General features: G+C 43.4%; 5 protein-coding genes, 1 long non-coding RNA gene and 1 other non-coding gene across 7 annotated transcripts; 4 read left to right on the forward strand and 3 right to left on the reverse strand.

Annotated features, from left to right (window-relative positions):
• The first annotated feature begins 1,048 nt into the window (after positions 1-1,048).
• On the forward strand, positions 1,049-5,650 carry LOC108049222 (ornithine decarboxylase antizyme). The gene is given in 4 exon segments (XM_017130339.2): positions 1,049-1,332; positions 4,035-4,191; positions 4,193-4,244; positions 4,302-5,650. Coding segments are annotated over 4 exon segments (792 nt in total). The 5' UTR covers positions 1,049-1,279; the 3' UTR covers positions 4,832-5,650.
• LOC108049223 (small nuclear ribonucleoprotein Sm D3) lies at positions 2,130-3,807 on the reverse strand. Its single transcript, XM_017130340.2, has 2 exons — positions 3,076-3,807; positions 2,130-2,410 (listed from the first exon to the last, which is right to left on the reverse strand). The coding sequence occupies exons 1-2, from the start codon at positions 3,392-3,394 to the stop codon at positions 2,274-2,276; spliced, it is 456 nt and encodes a 151-aa protein (XP_016985829.1). The 5' UTR covers positions 3,395-3,807; the 3' UTR covers positions 2,130-2,273.
• A 1,052-nt stretch (positions 5,651-6,702) lies between the features above and the next one.
• LOC108049224 (histidine-rich glycoprotein) lies at positions 6,703-7,406 on the forward strand. Its single transcript, XM_017130341.2, has 2 exons — positions 6,703-6,808; positions 6,919-7,406. Exons 1-2 carry the CDS (start codon positions 6,797-6,799, stop codon positions 7,306-7,308), a joined length of 402 nt encoding a protein of 133 aa, XP_016985830.1. The 5' UTR covers positions 6,703-6,796; the 3' UTR covers positions 7,309-7,406.
• Positions 7,407-8,441: 1,035 nt separating this feature from the next.
• Positions 8,442-8,796, reverse strand: LOC108049226. The gene is made up of 3 exons (XR_001769528.2): positions 8,685-8,796; positions 8,559-8,618; positions 8,442-8,505 (listed from the first exon to the last, which is right to left on the reverse strand). It is a non-coding gene; the product is annotated as an uncharacterized LOC108049226 (long non-coding RNA).
• Positions 8,797-9,542: 746 nt separating this feature from the next.
• Positions 9,543-18,311, forward strand: LOC108049213 (pre-mRNA-processing-splicing factor 8). Its single transcript, XM_017130328.1, has 14 exons — positions 9,543-9,657; positions 9,854-10,492; positions 10,551-10,766; positions 10,826-11,038; positions 11,099-11,224; positions 11,500-11,919; positions 11,981-12,198; positions 12,260-13,311; positions 13,374-13,566; positions 13,801-14,374; positions 14,442-14,592; positions 14,655-14,831; positions 14,895-15,186; positions 15,246-18,311. The coding sequence occupies exons 2-14, from the start codon at positions 9,879-9,881 to the stop codon at positions 18,188-18,190; spliced, it is 7,191 nt and encodes a 2,396-aa protein (XP_016985817.1). The 5' UTR covers positions 9,543-9,657; positions 9,854-9,878; the 3' UTR covers positions 18,191-18,311.
• Positions 11,268-11,443, forward strand: LOC123037030. Its single transcript, XR_006417323.1, has one exon.
• Positions 18,201-19,469, reverse strand: LOC108049217 (dynein axonemal light chain 4). The gene is made up of 3 exons (XM_017130332.2): positions 19,094-19,469; positions 18,953-19,036; positions 18,201-18,658 (listed from the first exon to the last, which is right to left on the reverse strand). The coding sequence occupies exons 1-3, from the start codon at positions 19,157-19,159 to the stop codon at positions 18,494-18,496; spliced, it is 315 nt and encodes a 104-aa protein (XP_016985821.1). The 5' UTR covers positions 19,160-19,469; the 3' UTR covers positions 18,201-18,493.
• Positions 19,470-19,731: the final 262 nt, after the last annotated feature.

The raw sequence follows: 19,731 nt of genomic DNA on the forward strand, positions 1-19,731 counted from the left end.
GGCTGGTATATCTGTAAAATAATACAACAAAAATATGCGGTCTCATACACGTTTTGACGGCGAATAACAGTTAGGGTCACAAAAATAAAACCTTCAAAACTTTTTAAATATACCGAGTTTATTATTAAACGTCTTATGGCTCTCAAGTAAATTTTCTTTGATTTTGACTATAATGTTGAAATAGTACTGCATTAAGTTTTATGGCAATTAAATTCGGGGCTCTTTCAATGTCATTTTAATGATAACATAATTTGTCCTCTATAAATTAAGCAATAACTTGCTTTATAGGTCTTCTTCTAAAGATAAACATACATAATAACCTTCTTTTAAAGATTTTCGAATAGTAAACTGTTCAATATCTATTTTAAAAGAACTAAAATCCATAAAGAGAGTGAAATTTATTACTTGGTGACCTCTGATGTTCGTAGACAAGTATTCAAATATTCATAATACAGACAGCGTCACGTTGACTTTACCCCTTTATTCCCTTTTGAAAACCCCTTCTTATATCACATTATAGCTATATTTAGAGTTTTGTTTATGGCAGTTATCGCCCATATTGATTTGTCATTTTTTTTTGTTTTAGTAAGTTTGTCTGCAAAAAAAATGACAGACACGTGCGGCCAAAAAAAGTAGCCATGTTTTTTGACTTGACTTAAATGGCGCACTATAGATATTTCTCACAGACTTTTGTATATTAATTTTCCCGATATTTATAGCAAAAGCTCTCTCTTCGTATATTTGTTTTGGCCATTGGGATTTTGTAAATAAAATGGTGGGATTGCCGGCATTTTTGCTTATACTAAGTTATTTGCGCCTTATTTGTTTAGCGATTCACCATCATTTTGCGGGGCGGAATGCGCTCCATTTGACCTTGGTCTGTTGTGAGTCAACCCCCGCCCAATTCAGATCCATACCTGACCGACTGTACCCGCCTAAATATGTCTCGACTACTAGGTACTAGGGTATATGTATATCTCGTGGGGCCTCCTAGTCGCTGCTACTTAATCACATAAATGATGCCGCCACCGTTTGGATGTCGTCAGTCGCCAGACAAACGCCCAAAGCACAGCACCTCACAGATCGCCGAGAAATCCCCACTCAGGAGAGGCAGTAATCCGTGCCAGAGTACAGATCTTTTCGATGTGAATTCCAAGCCCCGTCGAAAAACCGAAAGCAACGCAACCTGTGATAGATAAAGAACGCAAACCAAGAGACGAAAGTAAACTGCAGCTGTGATAAATCCAAATCTCTACCCGACAAAATATTTAACTTGGCAATGACGACATCCAGTGACATGGTGCCACAGTCAGAGAGCCAGTACTTTGAAGGGTACGTCCGCAGAGCCCTCTAGTTTTTTATTAATTGGGAAAGCATTTTCAATTGCCCTGCACGTGCCATCAATTCGGATTCGCATTAATACTGCCTTGCCATTCCCATAAAGTGCATCCATTAAGGTACATATTTGAATCCATCTGGTCGCTGTCCCCATTCAGAGGCCTCTATTTCGCTCAATTCACAATGCTCTGCCAAGTGCGCAGTTTGTTGATTTAATTGGCTTGGCAGAAAGGAAACAACAAAATGCTTGGCATATTTCGCACGAACTCTGCCGGCAAACAATTCAAATATAGAGTATATAGTATAGGTATCCGTACGTTTTGTGCCGTCCTCATTGTATGTCTGATTAACACCTAGAACGAATCCGATTCGAAATCCAAATGCGAATAAGTGAATAAAGAGAGCTGTCCGTCGACAGTCCAAGAATCCATTAACACTGTCATGGAATTGCTCTCTTTGTATAATATTCGACGCTGCGCTGAGACTAACCCTAACTAATCCCCAGTTTGTCTGGCCTAACCTGTCCGTTGTCCTGTCTGTTGAGGTGAATCTCAGTCCGAAAGGACTCTCCACGAATAGTGAAATGAAGAGAGCTATCCGTCGACAGTCAAGTTAAAACTGATCGTAATACTGTCATGGAATTGCTCTCTTTGTATAACATTCGAAAGGCGACGATATCAACGGTGTGCTTAACTCGATTAAAGCATAACTTGTAAGCGTCCTCTGGTTATGGTATTTAATCCTTCCACGCCTTTCAGCTGTTTTTTTTTTTAGAAAGCAAACAGACTGCGTTTTCAAATTCAAGTTTCGTTTGTATTTTTGGCTCTTATGCCTGATAAATACTTTACAAAAAATCTGGAGAAGTTCAACCCGCCCGCTAATAATATAGTGCCCGCAACTTAGAGATTAGAAATGCGTTCTTGAGGAGTCGGTTCCTACAGGCCGCCGCGTCCCCGTCCACCGGTGGGCCCTCCTTGCCAGGCTCCTCGTCCGCCGCTGCCGCCCGGAGCTCCTGGCGGTCCGCCACTGCCCCTTCCTCCGCCCGGCGGCCCGCCTCTTCCTCTGCCACGAGCTGTAAGAGGATTAAATTATTAGTATTTATCACTATAAAAGGTTGAAAGGCAAACATTTACTACAAGACTGTCTTTAAGAATAAATTGATTGATTGTTTGAAATACAATTCTGTGTATTCTATGGAGATATAGGATAAATAAAATAAATATTATTGGAATAAAGCTGGCTTTAACGATTATTGCTGCATTGCTTAGTCATTTTACTAAAAATTATTTTTTGTATGTGTACATTTTAATCGGTGAGAAGGAATTTGTCCTTTTCGTTGAATATCTAGTTATTACTATCTTGACTAGCAGATTCAAAGATAATTTCTGGATTTTGAAGTCACACATTTAAATAAAAATGTGCTTGAAATTCTTATTTCACATACAAACTATAAGTTCTATTTTGATATTGTAAAAACGAAGTAAACTTTTCTAAAGAAAAAAAGTCTAATATTAATTCTGGTTTTCTAATTCTCAAATATTTTGAATAAAAATGTGCTTAAAACTTTAAATTAAGATTCATTTTTATGTATAAACATTAGATTATGTTGTGTTCAAGAAGAAGTGTTTGCAACAATGACGGTGAACCTTCTAGAAGCTTAAAACACTATATAAAATAATAATTTCTCTAAAAAGACAGTCTTGTAGAAATATATGTTAGCAAAAGTGCCCGACTCACCCTGTGCGCGCAGAATGGCTGCCTTGCCCCTTCCCGCCGTCCCGCCCAATCCCTTGCCCGTCTGCTTCTTGAACATCGGGGCATTTTTTAGCATGTCGGGCAGTATGAGGAAACGGATCTTGGAGCCACGGATATAGACGTTCTCCAGGTTGGCGGTGCGTCCATCCCGGTAGGTGACCGTGATCTGGGTCATCTGGCAGTTCATATTGTCCTCCGCCTCGATGAGTTTGCCCCGGTAAACCTCGCCGGTAATAGTCTCGCAAGTGATTATGTGGCCTTCGGCCTCGTGCAGCACTTTAATGGGTACTCCAATTGACATGGTTGCTAGGTTTTATACTGGTTTTCAGCAAGTTACAATTGATTTTTCACTAATTTTTCCGACGCCGCTAAAATCTTTCTGCGTTTTTCTTTGCACAAACGTTTGTGCCGAGTGTCTATGTGTGTGTGGTGTGTTCGCTTTGACAGCTGCCATCCGCCATCTTGTGGTGAAATCGCCGAGTGCAGGGTTGCTTGCGCCGCGTAACTATCGGTCGAGGCGCATATCGGTTCTTCCGATAAGGCGCGGATATCTTATCGCTTCAAAATCAACACCAGCAATGCTGTACGTCATAAAAGCGAGTTAATTTAATTGTCCATGCTCAGCTGATAAGGGCTTTGTTCTGCCTTCGTGGCCATTAGTTTGTTAGCAGCTATTGCGACGTTCACCCGCCAATTGAGTTTTACTCTACATCATGTTTTGGTAAATTATTTATGTTCGAGTTTCAAAAATTGATTTTTGAAAAACTTCGCCGAAAAACCAGTTGAAATTTTCTTAAGCTTTGAATAATTGTAATGGATTATAGAAAACAATAATTTTCAAATCATTTAAAAAACAGAAGTGGATAGGCGCTACAAAATCAAGCAGGCACAACTTTGATTAAATATGGATATCTTATTTTATAAACCATTTTTACCCACAGCGACCCAGTGTTTAGTAGTGGCTTCGTTAGAAGAGAATTTAATGACAGCGGTATTGCCGATGGCAAGATCCGCACCATCTCGACTTCGTCTTGCGCCACGACCATGTCATCGGATTCCTACCGCATCTCTCTCGGCGTAGGGCCTCTGTGGTGGTCCTGATGTCCCTGTCCACCACAGAACAGATCACGATAGGGCATCGCTCTTAACGGGTGAGTATTATAGTTGCATAATGATGAACATTACTAAACATCCTTCCATCCCTGTAGGCTACAGCCGTAAGTCTTCGGTCGACTCGGCTGGTGGCAGCCTGTACGAGGCCAGCTCCCGGGCGTCGTCGTTGTCGTCCTCCGAATCGGATTGCTCCGACTTGGAGTCGCAGCCCGACATCCATTCGTTGTGCTCGGACGATGACTGCCAGGAAGTGCTGCGCCAGATCTTGCAGCACGACCAGCCGGTGCAGATCACCATCAAGCTGCATGTGACCGAGGACCAGTACACCAATTGGAATACGATTCTGAATCCCGTCAACAACATTCTGTATGTCGCTATGCCAAAGGATCTACCGCCAGCCGGCTCCAAGCAGACTTTCATCTCGCTGCTGGAATTCGCCGAGGATAAGCTGGAGGTGGACGGCATCGTGATGGTCATGCCCAAGGATCAGCCGGACCGGGCTCGCCTCATCGAGGCATTCCTGTTCATGGGCTTCGAGCCGCTGTCCAGGAAAGCACCGCAGGCACCACCGGCCGCCATCAACGACAACGAGAATAACTACTTCCTTTTTAGCATCGAGGAGTAGTTCGACAGCAAGGGGACGATTTTCGCAAACAAAAAACGGAAGAAGAACTTAATCAGCAACAATCCTATATCCAGTCCGTAGTTTCAGCAAATAGCTCGATTAGCTCACCTTAGATCCAATGACACATTGTCCCCAATGTGTTCCATGAAAAGCAAAAGAACCTTTTTAAATCTTCGCGTTTACGTAGTCGAAAATCGTTTTGAAATTGTCTCCGGAGCGGCTTTATTTTTTGGTAGTCCTTCATTTATGGCCAGCCACGTTAAGAGCCTGATCGCAAATTACTATATTAAACTATAATCGAAAAAATATACAAAAGAAAATTTAAAAAAAAGTATAAAACTAGAAAATATCAACAAAAAAATGTATTAATTTTAAGTTTATTCGTGAATCAATATTTTGTATTTATGTTTTCGCTTTTGTTGTAATCACAATATTTCTTTACATGTATTTTCAATATTTCTTTTCATGTATTTTCAATATTTTATATAATTAAGCTTATATATTATGTATGGTAATCCCAATTTGTTCACACTAGAAAATATTATATATATATTTTTATTCACTTTTTGTATGCCTTAAGCGAAGAAAACGGGAAAGTAGAAAAGTTGGAGGAGGATTGAAAGGGACACCCATATGCATAAAAGCTAATTAACATACGCCAGCAAAAAATCCATATACACACGATATCCAATATTAATAAACTTAATAATCAATAGATTCCACACCACGCAAGCAAACGATATACATTTTTTTATTTATTCCACTTTAATGTATGATTTTATTGATTCGAATAATAAAACATATTACTTAACAAAATTATTGATCTGTCAGCCTGATTATTAAATTTATTCTGTTTATGACGTCCAGAGGCAATGCGCATTATTATTGTTTTCAAATATTTCGAGTGGAACACGGCCAAGACTCATGATTAAATTTATAGTCAAGACGCCCTTCCCTTCCTTTGTTCCAGATAAGAGTAATTTCCGATTCTTCGACGTTGGAGTGTTTTGTGTTCTACTGTTTATTAACTGACCCAGCCTGAATGAAATTTATAAAGATAACGATTAGTTTTAATCCGTTATAGGTACCAGTGCGAACTTGCGGTATCAATGATACTCTTTTGCTCTCTTTGAAACCTTTAAATGAAATGCGTTATCAGATTAGAGAGACTATAAAATAAAACAATGGCCAGCAATTTGTCATCATCGCAAATATTAATTTGATAACCTAATTAACGTATGGAGTTCAGATTAAAGAATGTTCTTTAAAAAGTCAAAACAAAATTGATTTACCCCAAATAAATAATGAAAAATTATATTTTTAGACGGATTGGACAGAATCTTAGTAGAACTTTCCTTTTACGAATATCTTTAAAGAAAAAGGCATTCATTAAAAGGTTGAACTTGGAGTAAACTTAAATATTATATAAAGGATATAAGAGGTTATCTTAATTCTTTGAATGGCCGAAGTAATATGATTATCGAAGTTAGGTAAAAGAAAGATTATTTTTTCAGTAGGGCAGGTATAACTATTGTTACTGTTCTGCTATCTCCCATATAAAATGCTCAATGGCAAACTATTGACGTCCGATTCAAAGTTTTTATCAGACACTAAAAATATCTCTGTTGGACAAAGTTTTTTATTAAATTAGAAACAAGAAATACTGTTTCAGAGAACTGTAAAGAGCGGTCTAAAATCTTACTCTGCTAATCTCAGCTTTAAAAAACTATCCAACATCTGGTCACCGCCAGCTTGCCTGTTCGCTTAATGGGCGATAAAACTCTGCCGCACTCAAAAGCAAAAAAAATATATACCCAACTATGTGATATAGGGGCTTGGAGCTACGTATATAAAAAAAGATAACGATATAAACAGCAGCGGAAGAGCCTCCGAAAAAACAGTCGAGTCTGGAACGTCGCTGAGCTTACACGAACGGAAAAGCGTTGTTAATATCCCAGAGTTATCATGTTGAAGGCGGTGAGTTTAGTTCCAAGGAGCGAACCTTATCTTATCGAGGCTTCCGATATGGCAATTGGTTTAATTTTATTTACTTTCAATCCCAATAATGCCTTGGATGGGGAATCCAGATTATTGTTTTTGCCACTATTTTAGTGGCCGTGGTTCTGGCTACGCAACCGCTGGAACAGAAAGAAAGGAACCACCATCTGGACCATAAACACCATTTGTCGCAGCACCACCAAGAGTTCCAGAAGGTCAGACATACGGCCAATGAGCACACCAAACACGGAAAGAATCATCATCTGGTGCCTTCCCACGTTAAGGATCACCAATCCCATGGGCACTCCACGTTCCAAAGGAAAGTAAGACAGGCCAAACATGACCATGGTCACAAGAAGAGCCTCCACCAGAAGGACCATCACCAGAAGGACCACCACACCCGGAAAGTGCGATCCCACGCAAAAGCCATCAAATCCCATCACAAAAGGCACACGGGATCGGGATCGCGTCGCCACTAAAAAATACATTTGGCCATGATATTTCCTATTTAAATCCTAGTTTATGTGTATGTCAGTTGTATCCGTTTGCCAAAATAAAAGTGGAGCATTGGAATCAAGCCCTTGCGAATTTCTTATACAGTAATCACTCTTGTGTGGCTATTGAATCCGCAGTCTCTAAACTATTTGGATTTATAAAATATTTTTAAAATATATGCCATGAACAAAAACATAAACTTTATTATTGAAATTTCATTACCAAAACAAAATTAGAACGAATTTTAATTATTTTAAGTTCCTCAGAATAGAAACTCTAAAATCTCTAATAAGGATTTGTGTTCTTCAGCAAGTTAAATATAATGAAAATTTTAAGATAATTTTAAATCTGAATAAAAGAGTCAGCACTCTTATCACCTCATTCCTAGAAAACTGAAGTATATTTACATATCCTGCATTCTCGTAAAATAATAATCTTCCAGAAATACCTTGAATATTTTAAAGTGTCAACTTTTAATTAATTTTGAGCATTTTACAAGAAGTGATTGAAATAATATGTTGATCTCTTAGCCGATATCCACTGTAGAGTCCAGCTCTCTTTGTGACCCGGTTAATGGCCAAAAATTGAGCTTGCGTGGATCGTTAAAGATAGGTCTTAAGTTCAGATGTGTAATTACGCTTAGCCAACTTGGTATTTTGCTATTTTGTTACGTTGGCCATTGAAGCTCAATTTCTTCGGAAGCGCCGACCAAGTCCCAAAAATCCGGTTTCAGACAATTGAAATTTGAAAATAATAAACCGCACATGCGAACGTACTCGTATACATAAAGTGTTTTGTTTTTATTGCAATAAAGCCGGTGTTAATTGTGGTCTGGGGTCAAAAACTCGGAATGACGTCATTATAATGGTTGCAAGACAGTGAAAGGGTTCATTTTTAACGGGGCTTGTATAATTTCTTTGGTTACATAGGATTTTGGGTCTTAGGAACGTGTGTTTGGGTTGGCTGTGGTTCATGTTTTAACCCCAAACTGGGTAAATTCGCGGACGGTAAAAGCCGCCTCCATAACTGCGATATCCTCCGTAACCACCATATCCGGAATATCCGCCGTACTTATAGCCTCCTCCATATCCGCCGTAATAAACCGGAGGAGGAGCTGCATAATATCCGTAACCAATGGAATCGGCCGTAGAAAGATCACCCCCTTCAACAGCTTCTTTGTTCTGAAAATATTATATTATTAATTGGATAATAAGTAAAAAAGGATAAGACCTACCTCTATAGGTCCGGCAGATATAGATCCAATAATAACCAGGCACAAAAGGACGGAATATAACTGAAAACGTAAAAAAATATTACATTATTAATATAAATCTTGATAGATTTCCATTGTAACCAGTACCTTTGCCATTGTTGACCTTATTTGCGAAATTTCTCGGGGATGTACTTGGGGATTTTATATTTTCCTCTCAAATTAGCAACTTTTTCCGGTCGTGTTCTGGTTAGAAGCGTTGTTGTCCGTTAACTGTGATCCCCAATGAACGCCCAACAATATTTATAGTGGGCAAAGCAAAACATCCCGGTGATCGATTTCGCACATGATCATTGATTGGACAAACATTCTGGAATCTGGGGAAGTCGTTACCCGATGGGAAATGAGAGGTGTTTCATATCAGGGTCAGGCTGATGACTCGATTAGATCTTCTAATTTGGTTGAATGGTGTTACAAAGAACATTTCCAGTTTACTTTTATATATAAAGCACTTACCAGATTGGCTAATCTTATTTGTTAGAGAATGTTTACTCAATGAGAGAAATTAAGAAATTTCCAGTCCTCGAATTAATCATTTACGCACTGGCTTAAAAAGTTCCTAATTAATTCGGTTAACACAATCGTTGGCAAGATAATGATTCATTTGATTTAATTACAAGCATTATAATCGAATTTTTTAAGGTTATTGGATATCATTTGAAATTTTAATATTTTGTTCACTTACAGTTTATTTTCAATTTGTAAACTTATTTGGTATAACTTTATTTTACATATGGCGTTATTTTAGGTAAGTTGCATTAAAAAAGAAATTATTGGTTCATATATAAACAAAAATAATAAGAAGAGGTATATTTTGTAATCAATTATATAGATTTTTAAAAAACTGATATTTCCTTTTGAAAATGAAAATTTCAAACGAATAATCGCGCTTCTTGCGTTGTTACCTTGATTACGCATGCGGCATTTTTATGTTGGCCACCTCTAGATTTTGTGCCACCACCAGAAATAAATGGCTGCCGCATGAAAAAATAAACGTTTTCGTTTTGCAAGCCGGAAAAATTGTAAATTCCAGCCGAAGAAACATTGTAAAAGTGCAAAATAGGTAAAAAAGTTATTAACAAACTGTTGGGCTAAAAAGTTAAAAAAGAATTAACTTGGGGCGAGTAGAATAATAGCTTTTTTCACTGAGTTGTGAATATGCAAAAAGACCGCGACGTCGGCGGCATTCGATTTCTCCCCTTCGAACAAAACGTGTCTGTGTGTCATATAGTGTACATCTTTTTCATTTTATTGATTAGGAACTAGGATACGTGCAGCGGAACGATGTCCATTCCGCCGTACATGATACCGCAGAATGCGTGGGCGGCGCAGCTGATGGCCCAGCAGGCTTATGCCGCAGCCCACGCTCAGCAGGCTCAATTGCACGCCCAGCAGCAGATGGCCAACCAGATCCAGCAGATTCCCCCACCAGGAGCACCGCTTCCGCCTCCCAGTGGCCATGCTAACGGAATTCCCATTCCGGCTGGTGGACAAGGACCAGGCTTGGGTCAAATTCCCACTCCCAAACCGGACATCCTCACCGAGGAGAAGCTGCAGGAGAAGGCCCTCAAATGGCAGCATTTGCAGTCCAAGCGATTCGCCGAGAAGCGTAAATTCGGCTTTGTGGATACCCAGAAGGAGGACATGCCTCCGGAGCACATTCGGAAGATTATTCGCGATCACGGTGACATGACCTCTCGCAAGTATCGCCACGACAAGCGAGTCTATCTCGGCGCCCTCAAGTACATGCCTCATGCGGTGCTTAAGCTGCTGGAGAACATGCCCATGCCCTGGGAGCAGATCCGGGATGTACAGGTGCTGTACCACATCACGGGAGCCATCACCTTTGTCAACGAGATTCCCTGGGTCATTGAACCTGTCTACATTGCCCAATGGGGGTGAGTTTACTCTAGTTTTACCTTAAAATCCCAACTAATATCATTACTTACTTTATAGAACCATGTGGATCATGATGAGGCGTGAGAAGCGCGATCGTCGCCACTTTAAGCGCATGAGATTCCCGCCCTTCGACGATGAGGAGCCGCCGCTCGACTACGCGGACAACGTTCTCGATGTGGAGCCCTTAGAGGCCATTCAGATTGAGCTGGACAATGATGAAGACAATGCCGTGTACAAATGGTTTTACGATCATCGTCCTTTGGTGGATACCCAGTGAGTTTTGAGCAAGGCTTATATTTGATATTGTTAGTTAACATATATTTCTATTCAAGGTTTGTAAACGGCACCACATACCGCAAGTGGAATCTTTCCCTGCCCCAGCTTGCCACTCTTTATCGGCTGGCCAATCAACTGCTTACGGACCTGGTAGACAACAACTTCTTTTATCTTTTTGACCCCAAAAGTTTCTTCACCGCCAAGGCTTTAAATATGGCCATTCCGGGTGGACCTAAGTTTGAGCCCCTTATTAAAGACCACAATGTGGGGTAAGTGCCTTGCCAGCAACAAATACCAAGATATCTTTTAATCATGTATTACATTTTTAGTGACGAAGATTGGAACGAGTTTAATGACATTAATAAAGTCATTATCAGGCAGCCAATTCGCACGGAATATCGCATTGCCTTTCCCTACTTGTACAACAATATGCCGCACTTTGTGCACCTGAGCTGGTAAGGTCCTTCATTCTTCAGAAATTTTTAATCTTAAATTTTATTTACGTGGTAGTAACGTTTCCAAGTGAACATCCTCGCTGGAAATGCTTCATGTCGCGTTAGAAAAACGTCGAGCTCCCAGCTTACTACCAATTTTGCGATAAAAGGGAGCTGCAATGAATATGTTCGTGGCGATTGTTAAGAATAAATCGTGACTGCTGATAGTTGCATACATTTAAACTCAATTGAAGCTAGAAGGATTTTGAATAACCAACGGCTTTCTTCTATTTCAGGTATCACACTCCAAACGTGGTCTATATCAAGACCGAAGATCCCGATTTGCCAGCCTTTTACTTTGATCCGCTCATTAATCCCATATCCCATCGCAATGCGAACTCCAAAGTGCAGGAGCCACTGCCGGATGATGATGAGGAGTTTACGTTGCCGAACGATGTACAGCCGTTCCTGCAGGATACTCCCCTGTACACTGACAATACAGCCAACGGCATCGCCTTGCTGTGGGCACCTCGTCCTTTTAACATGCGTTCAGGTCGCTCCCGCCGCGCCATCGATGTTCCTCTGGTTAAGTGCTGGTACAAGGAGCATTGTCCTCCTGGCCATCCAGTCAAAGTGCGCGTTAGCTACCAAAAACTGCTCAAATACTATGTGCTCAATGCCCTGAAGCACCGCAAACCAAAACCACAGAAGAAACGGTTAGTTAGATTGGTGTTAAACTATCATAAACTATTCTAAAGGTTTCAATTTACTTTGCAGCTACCTCTTCCGTTCTTTTAAGGCCACAAAATTCTTCCAGACCACCACCCTGGATTGGGTTGAGGCTGGATTGCAGGTTTGCCGTCAGGGATACAACATGCTGAACCTCTTGATTCACCGAAAGAATCTTAACTACTTGCATTTGGATTACAACTTCAACTTGAAGCCTGTAAAGACTCTGACCACAAAAGAGCGTAAAAAGTCACGTTTCGGAAATGGTAGGTTGATTTCTTGCTACCAATTTTATTAAAGGTCCTAATTCTTCTTTGTATCTATTAGCTTTCCACTTGTGCCGTGAGATTCTGCGTCTGACCAAGCTTATCATTGACTCGCATGTTCAGTATCGACTGAACAATGTGGACGCCTTTCAGTTGGCCGACGGTCTGCAGTATATATTCGCCCATGTCGGCCAGCTGACTGGCATGTATCGCTACAAATACAAGCTTATGAGGCAGATTCGGATGTGTAAGGATCTGAAGCATTTGATATACTACCGCTTCAACACAGGACCAGTGGGCAAGGGACCGGGCTGTGGCTTTTGGGCACCCGGTTGGCGAGTCTGGTTGTTCTTCATGCGCGGCATTACACCTCTGCTGGAACGCTGGCTGGGCAATCTGCTGTCGCGTCAGTTCGAGGGTCGACACTCCAAGGGCGTGGCCAAAACGGTGACCAAGCAGCGCGTCGAATCCCACTTCGATTTGGAGCTGCGTGCCTCTGTAATGCACGACATTGTGGACATGATGCCCGAAGGTATTAAGCAGAACAAGGCGCGTACAATTCTGCAGCACCTTTCCGAGGCTTGGCGTTGCTGGAAGGCTAACATTCCGTGGAAGGTACCCGGTCTGCCTATTCCCATTGAGAATATGATTTTGCGTTACGTTAAGATGAAGGCGGATTGGTGGACAAACACGGCTCACTACAATCGCGAACGTATTCGACGAGGAGCCACTGTGGACAAGACCGTGTGCAAGAAGAATCTGGGGCGATTGACGCGTCTTTACTTAAAGGCTGAGCAGGAAAGACAGCACAACTATCTGAAGGATGGTCCATACATATCACCTGAGGAGGCTGTGGCCATTTATACCACCACCGTCCATTGGCTGGAGTCGCGTCGCTTTGCGCCCATTCCCTTCCCGCCCCTCTCGTACAAGCACGACACCAAGCTTTTGATCCTGGCCCTGGAACGGTTGAAGGAGGCGTACAGCGTCAAGTCCAGGTTGAATCAAAGTCAGCGCGAGGAGCTGGGTCTTATTGAACAGGCATACGATAACCCCCATGAGGCCTTGTCCCGTATCAAGCGTCATTTGCTCACGCAGAGAGCCTTCAAGGAGGTTAGTTATTCATACTCCAGCATTTGTTAAATTTAGTTTAATGATTTCATTTTAAATTTCAGGTGGGCATCGAGTTCATGGACTTGTATAGTCATCTTATTCCTGTCTATGAAGTGGAACCTTTGGAGAAGATCACGGACGCCTATCTGGATCAGTATCTATGGTATGAAGCAGACAAGCGACGTCTTTTCCCGCCTTGGATTAAGCCCAGCGATACCGAGCCTCCACCATTGCTGGCCTACAAGTGGTGTCAAGGTAAATTTCTAAAGAATATCAGTGAACAAATTGGATTGTCCGACTCTGGGCATTTTGGGTGTGTGATTTGTAGCAAAGTGATATGTATTTGATCATCCCCTTGTTGCAAACCTCACGCCAAAGATGAGTCCCACAAAACAACATTAATTAAAGTGGTAAATGTTATATTTAACCAAAAACACTCAATGTTATCATCTCGTTAATTAAGTTTTATCACCCTATTCCTTGAAACAGGCATCAACAACCTGCAAGATGTGTGGGATGTGGGTGAGGGCGAGTGCAATGTGCTGCTGGAGTCGCGATTTGAAAAGCTTTACGAGAAGATTGACTTGACGCTGCTCAATCGTTTGCTCCGGCTGATCGTCGATCACAATATCGCTGATTACATGACGGCCAAGAACAACGTGGTGATCAACTATAAGGACATGAACCATACCAACAGCTACGGCATTATTCGCGGCCTGCAGTTCTCCTCGTTCATCACCCAGTACTATGGTTTGGTGTTGGATCTGTTGGTGCTGGGTCTTCACCGATCCAGTGAGATGGCTGGTCCCCCCCAAATGCCCAACGATTTCCTCACGTTCCAGGACGCAGTGACAGAGACGGCTCACCCCATTCGATTGTATTGCCGCTATGTCGACCGCATTCACCTGTTCTTTAGGTTTTCGGCGGAAGAGGCTCGTGATCTCATCCAGCGCTACCTCACCGAACATCCTGATCCCAACAACGAGAATATTGTGGGCTACAATAACAAAAAGTGCTGGCCACGTGATGCTCGCATGCGTTTAATGAAACATGATGTCAATCTGTAGGTTTTTCTTTTATTTATAATTAATTTTTTGGGAGAGTAAAGAATATTTTATTTTATTTTACAGAGGTCGCGCTGTCTTTTGGGACATTAAAAACCGTCTGCCACGCTCCGTGACCACCATTGGTTGGGAGAGCACCTTCGTCTCTGTTTATTCTAAGGACAACCCCAATCTGCTGTTCAACATGAGTGGATTCGAATGCCGCATTTTGCCAAAGGTTCCTTTAACCACCATTTTAAATCTAAGATCAGTTTATAATTGAATATTTTCTTCCCACAGTGTCGCACCCAGAATGAAGAGTTTACTCATCGCGATGGCGTTTGGAACTTGCAGAACGAAATTACCAAGGAGCGCACGGCTCAGTGCTTCCTGCGTGTGGATGATGAGTCGCTGGGACGTTTCCACAATCGAGTGCGGCAAATCCTGATGGCTTCCGGCTCTACTACATTCACAAAGGTAGTTAAAACCCATAATATTTTCTTTGAATCGTAAAGTAATTATACTAATTTTTAATTTCAGATTGTAAACAAATGGAACACGGCGCTTATAGGCTTGATGACCTACTTCCGAGAGGCTGTGGTCAATACGCAGGAGCTACTGGATTTGCTGGTCAAGTGCGAGAATAAAATTCAGACCCGTATCAAGATTGGCCTGAACTCCAAAATGCCTTCCCGTTTCCCGCCTGTTGTGTTCTACACACCGAAGGAGTTGGGCGGTCTGGGAATGTTGAGCATGGGTCACGTCTTGATTCCGCAATCCGATCTGCGCTGGTCTAAGCAAACGGATGTGGGCATTACCCATTTCCGCTCTGGTTGGTTTTGAATTAAGTAGAGTTTTAATACATGTTGCTAATGAATTTGTTATTTATAGGTATGTCCCACGACGAGGATCAGCTTATTCCCAATCTATATCGCTACATCCAGCCCTGGGAAAGCGAGTTCATCGACTCGCAGCGTGTGTGGGCGGAATATGCGTTGAAGCGCCAAGAGGCGAATGCCCAAAACCGTCGGCTTACGCTGGAGGATCTGGAGGACAGCTGGGATCGCGGTATTCCGCGTATCAACACGCTCTTCCAGAAGGATCGTCACACATTAGCTTACGATAAGGGCTGGCGCATTCGAACTGAGTTTAAGCAGTACCAGGTACTGAAACAGAATCCCTTCTGGTGGACTCACCAGCGGCACGACGGCAAGCTGTGGAACCTGAACAACTACCGCACGGACATGATCCAGGCGCTGGGTGGAGTGGAGGGCATTTTGGAGCACACACTGTTTAAGGGCACTTACTTCCCCACCTGGGAGGGTCTGTTCTGGGAGAAGGCCTCCGGGTTCGAGGAGTCGATGAAGTACAAGAAGCTGACCAATGCCCAGCGATCCGGTCTCAACCAGATTCCGAATCGTCGCTTCACACTGTGGTGGTCACCAACCATTAATCGTGCGAATGTGTACGTGGGTTTCCAGGTGCAGTTGGATCTGACGGGAATATTCATGCATGGCAAGATTCCCACGCTGAAAATCTCGCTGATTCAGATCTTCCGAGCCCATTTGTGGCAGAAGATCCACGAGTCGATTGTGATGGATCTGTGTCAGGTGTTTGATCAAGAACTGGACGCTCTAGAGATCGAGACGGTGCAGAAGGAGACGATCCATCCCCGAAAGTCCTACAAGATGAACTCCTCGTGTGCGGACATCCTGCTCTTCCCCGCCTACAAGTGGAATGTGTCGCGGCCCTCATTGTTGGCCGACACCAAGGACACAATGGATAACACCACCACCCAAAAGTACTGGCTTGATATCCAGCTGCGTTGGGGTGATTACGATTCGCACGATGTGGAGCGATATGCGAGGGCCAAGTTCCTCGACTACACCACGGACAACATGTCCATCTATCCCTCTCCCACGGGCGTCTTGATAGCCATCGATCTGGCCTACAATCTGCATTCAGCTTACGGCAATTGGTTCCCTGGTTGCAAGACTCTCATCCAACAGGCCATGGCGAAAATCATGAAGGCGAATCCAGCTTTGTATGTGCTTCGTGAACGCATCCGCAAGGCACTGCAACTTTACTCGTCGGAGCCAACGGAGCCATACCTCAGCTCGCAAAACTACGGAGAGCTGTTCTCCAACCAGATCATTTGGTTCGTAGACGACACCAACGTGTATCGCGTCACAATCCACAAGACATTCGAGGGAAATCTGACAACGAAGCCCATTAATGGAGCAATCTTCATCTTTAATCCGCGTACGGGTCAGCTTTTCTTAAAGATCATTCACACCTCTGTGTGGGCAGGTCAGAAACGTCTGGGACAGCTGGCCAAGTGGAAGACTGCTGAGGAGGTGGCTGCGCTGATTCGATCGTTGCCAGTGGAGGAGCAGCCCAAACAGATTATTGTGACGCGAAAGGGCATGTTGGATCCGCTGGAGGTGCACTTGCTCGACTTCCCCAACATTGTGATTAAGGGATCCGAGCTGCAGCTGCCATTCCAGGCTTGCCTCAAAGTGGAGAAGTTTGGAGATTTGATCCTCAAGGCCACAGAGCCGCAGATGGTGCTGTTCAACCTCTATGACGATTGGTTAAAGACCATTTCTTCATACACGGCCTTCAGTCGTCTCATCCTCATTCTGCGTGCTCTCCACGTGAATACAGAAAGGACGAAGATTATCCTGAAGCCGGACAAGACCACCATTACGGAGGCGCATCATATTTGGCCCACACTGACGGACGAGGAATGGATAAAGGTGGAGGTGCAGCTCAAGGACCTTATTCTCGCCGATTACGGCAAGAAGAACAACGTGAATGTGGCCTCGTTGACGCAGTCTGAAATCCGTGACATTATCCTCGGCATGGAGATCAGCGCTCCGTCTGCGCAACGCCAGCAGATCGCAGAGATCGAGAAGCAGACCAAGGAGCAGAACCAACTGACCGCCACGACTACGCGTACCACAAACAAGCACGGTGACGAGATCATCACCTCTACCACGTCCAATTATGAGACGCAGACGTTTAGCTCAAAGACCGAATGGCGAGTGAGAGCGATCTCAGCCACCAATCTGCACCTGCGAACGAACCACATCTACGTGAGCTCGGACGACATTAAGGAGACCGGCTACACTTACATCCTGCCCAAGAACATACTGAAAAAGTTTGTCACCATATCGGATCTGCGTGCCCAGATTGCGGGCTACCTGTACGGAGTAAGTCCACCAGACAACCCGCAGGTGAAGGAGATCCGCTGCATCGTGATGCCGCCACAGTGGGGCACCCACCAGACGATCAACCTGCCCAATGCCCTGCCCACGCATCAGTATCTCAAGGACATGGAGCCGCTAGGCTGGATCCACACGCAGCCCAACGAGTTGCCGCAATTGTCGCCGCAGGACATCACGACGCACGCGAAGATCATGCAGGAGAATTCCAACTGGGATGGCGAGAAGACGATAGTGATCACTTGCTCCTTCACGCCCGGATCCTGCTCGCTAACGGCCTACAAGTTGACGCCCTCGGGCTTCGAGTGGGGCTCCAAGAACACGGACAAGGGCAACAATCCCAAGGGCTACCTGCCGTCGCACTACGAACGTGTCCAGATGCTGCTCTCAAACAAGTTCCTTGGCTTCTTCATGGTGCCTGCGCAGAGCAGTTGGAACTACAATTTCATGGGCGTGCGCCACGATCCCAACATGAAGTACGAACTGCAGCTGGCGAACCCCAAGGAGTTCTACCACGAGCTCCACCGCACCTCGCATTTCCTGCTCTTCTCCAATCTCGAGGACGGCGGCGATGGGGCTGGCGCCGATCGGGAGGATGTGTACGCGTAGGAGGCGCGTGTCGGGAGTTTTAGGGTTTTCGTTTAGTGCATACAAACAATTTTATAAGCTTGTTTTCAAAATGCTAGCGCCTAGGTACATTTTGTAATAAAAACCATTCTTTTTCCAACAAGTCACAAGTCGTTGCCATGGAATTCATTCCTCCGCCGCCGCCGCTAAGGCATAGTATTCATAACATTCGTTAACGGTAAGTGTTCTGTATGTATGACTAAAGTTAATGCTAAATTTCTGTTTGGTTCGGTTTTGGTTTCTGTTCCGGTTTCTAGGTACGTTCGATTGACTGCTGACCCGCATTCAGGAGCACTTCCACAGCACGATGGCCAGGTTGCCGGCGAAGAAGAGGTAGAGAATGTTTTCCGTCTCGTAGGAGACCTCGAATCCAAATCCCTCGCCCACAACCACATGCCAATAGATGCCGAACTTCTTGTCCATGTTTTCCTTAATGATTTTGGCAGCGTGCTGGTAATGGATTTTAAATTATAAGTTAGGTTTACTATGTAGTTCTGGGAAGAACTTCAGGGATAAAAGGTTAAACAATAAATTAAGTCACTAATTTTGAGACTCTAGACATCTAATAATCTATAGTTTTTTTGTTAAATCGTACATAAATATTTGAGAAACTTTTAAGTTAGAATATTAACCATTTATTTAATGAACTATCTAATAATTTAAAAATAATCAGAATTTTGTATTCTCATAAAGCAACCTAGATTAACCTTTTATGTGGGTTCTCTTTTGAGGTATTCGACTTACCTCATAGTTAGATGAGTATTTCTCGCAGGCTGTGATGGACAGTTCAATGGCCTCTATCCGCATCTCCTCGTTCATGTCCGAGTGCTTAAATAGGGAGTCACAAGTCAGGATTTAATCCAGGATATTCTATACTTAACCAACCTTCACCAAAGGGTAAACATGCACGATTTTCTTTTCGCCCTCCTTGCCGGCTTCTTCGTCCGCCATGTCTGCGATTCACCAACGACTGAAGGATGGAACCGAAATAATAACTATCACGGAGCCAGGCCAGGCTAATGTAATAAAAATCGAGTTAAATTCCTATTTACATGTGACACACAAGTCAAGGTAAAGGCGGCACTGTAGCTATAGATGTGTATATATAGTATATGAATGGCAGGTGAATGCTTATGAATTCTCCGTTTTTGCGCTATTGTCACGGCAGGATGGCTGCTATGGCAATTTGTTTTTGGGCACGGTTTCGGTTTCGATTGGCCTGCCAGCCTGTCAGGAGCGAGGTTGACTTGCAACTAAACGATGGCAATGGATACGCCGGCTCCGTGCTGACGCCAACTCCATTAACTGGCAACCACAGGCGGAGTTTCTGCGCCGGGGGAAAGTTCCTGTGAGCCGGGGTTTTCATAGCTACACTCGGTGTGCGCTGCGTTTGCGCCAAGTCTGCATGTTAAGGGTCCTTCGTCCCCTGCTGCTGCTTCCTGCATCCCCGGTTTTTGTTGCAAACAAAAGCAATTTCCGTGCGGGTGCCACTGCGAGACAGACGACGCGGCGTCATAGTCATC

Source organism: Drosophila rhopaloa, unplaced genomic scaffold (assembly GCF_018152115.1).
Source record: "Drosophila rhopaloa isolate 14029-0021.01 unplaced genomic scaffold, ASM1815211v1 contig_115, whole genome shotgun sequence".
Classification (NCBI taxonomy): Eukaryota; Metazoa; Arthropoda; class Insecta; order Diptera; family Drosophilidae; genus Drosophila; species Drosophila rhopaloa.

What these genes read in the sequence shown, in the direction of transcription:
- LOC108049223 (XM_017130340.2), bottom strand. Translation starts at nt 3,394, where the DNA reads ATGTCAATTGGAGTACCCATTAAAGTGCTGCACGAGGCCGAAGGCCAC. An exon ending in AGCCATTCTGCGCGCACAGG is followed by an intron (nt 2,411 to 3,075) that starts GTGAGTCGGGCA and finishes ATCCTCTTACAG; the next exon opens with CTCGTGGCAGAGGAAGAGGC.
- LOC108049213 (XM_017130328.1), top strand. Translation starts at nt 9,879, where the DNA reads ATGTCCATTCCGCCGTACATGATACCGCAGAATGCGTGGGCGGCGCAG. An exon ending in ATGAAACATGATGTCAATCT is followed by an intron (nt 14,375 to 14,441) that starts GTAGGTTTTTCT and finishes TTTATTTTACAG; the next exon opens with AGGTCGCGCTGTCTTTTGGG. An exon ending in GCTCTACTACATTCACAAAG is followed by an intron (nt 14,832 to 14,894) that starts GTAGTTAAAACC and finishes TTTTAATTTCAG; the next exon opens with ATTGTAAACAAATGGAACAC.
- LOC108049217 (XM_017130332.2), bottom strand. Translation starts at nt 19,159, where the DNA reads ATGGCGGACGAAGAAGCCGGCAAGGAGGGCGAAAAGAAAATCGTGCAT. An exon ending in ATGTTTACCCTTTGGTGAAG is followed by an intron (nt 19,037 to 19,093) that starts GTTGGTTAAGTA and finishes TCCCTATTTAAG; the next exon opens with CACTCGGACATGAACGAGGA. An exon ending in AATACTCATCTAACTATGAG is followed by an intron (nt 18,659 to 18,952) that starts GTAAGTCGAATA and finishes ATCCATTACCAG; the next exon opens with CACGCTGCCAAAATCATTAA.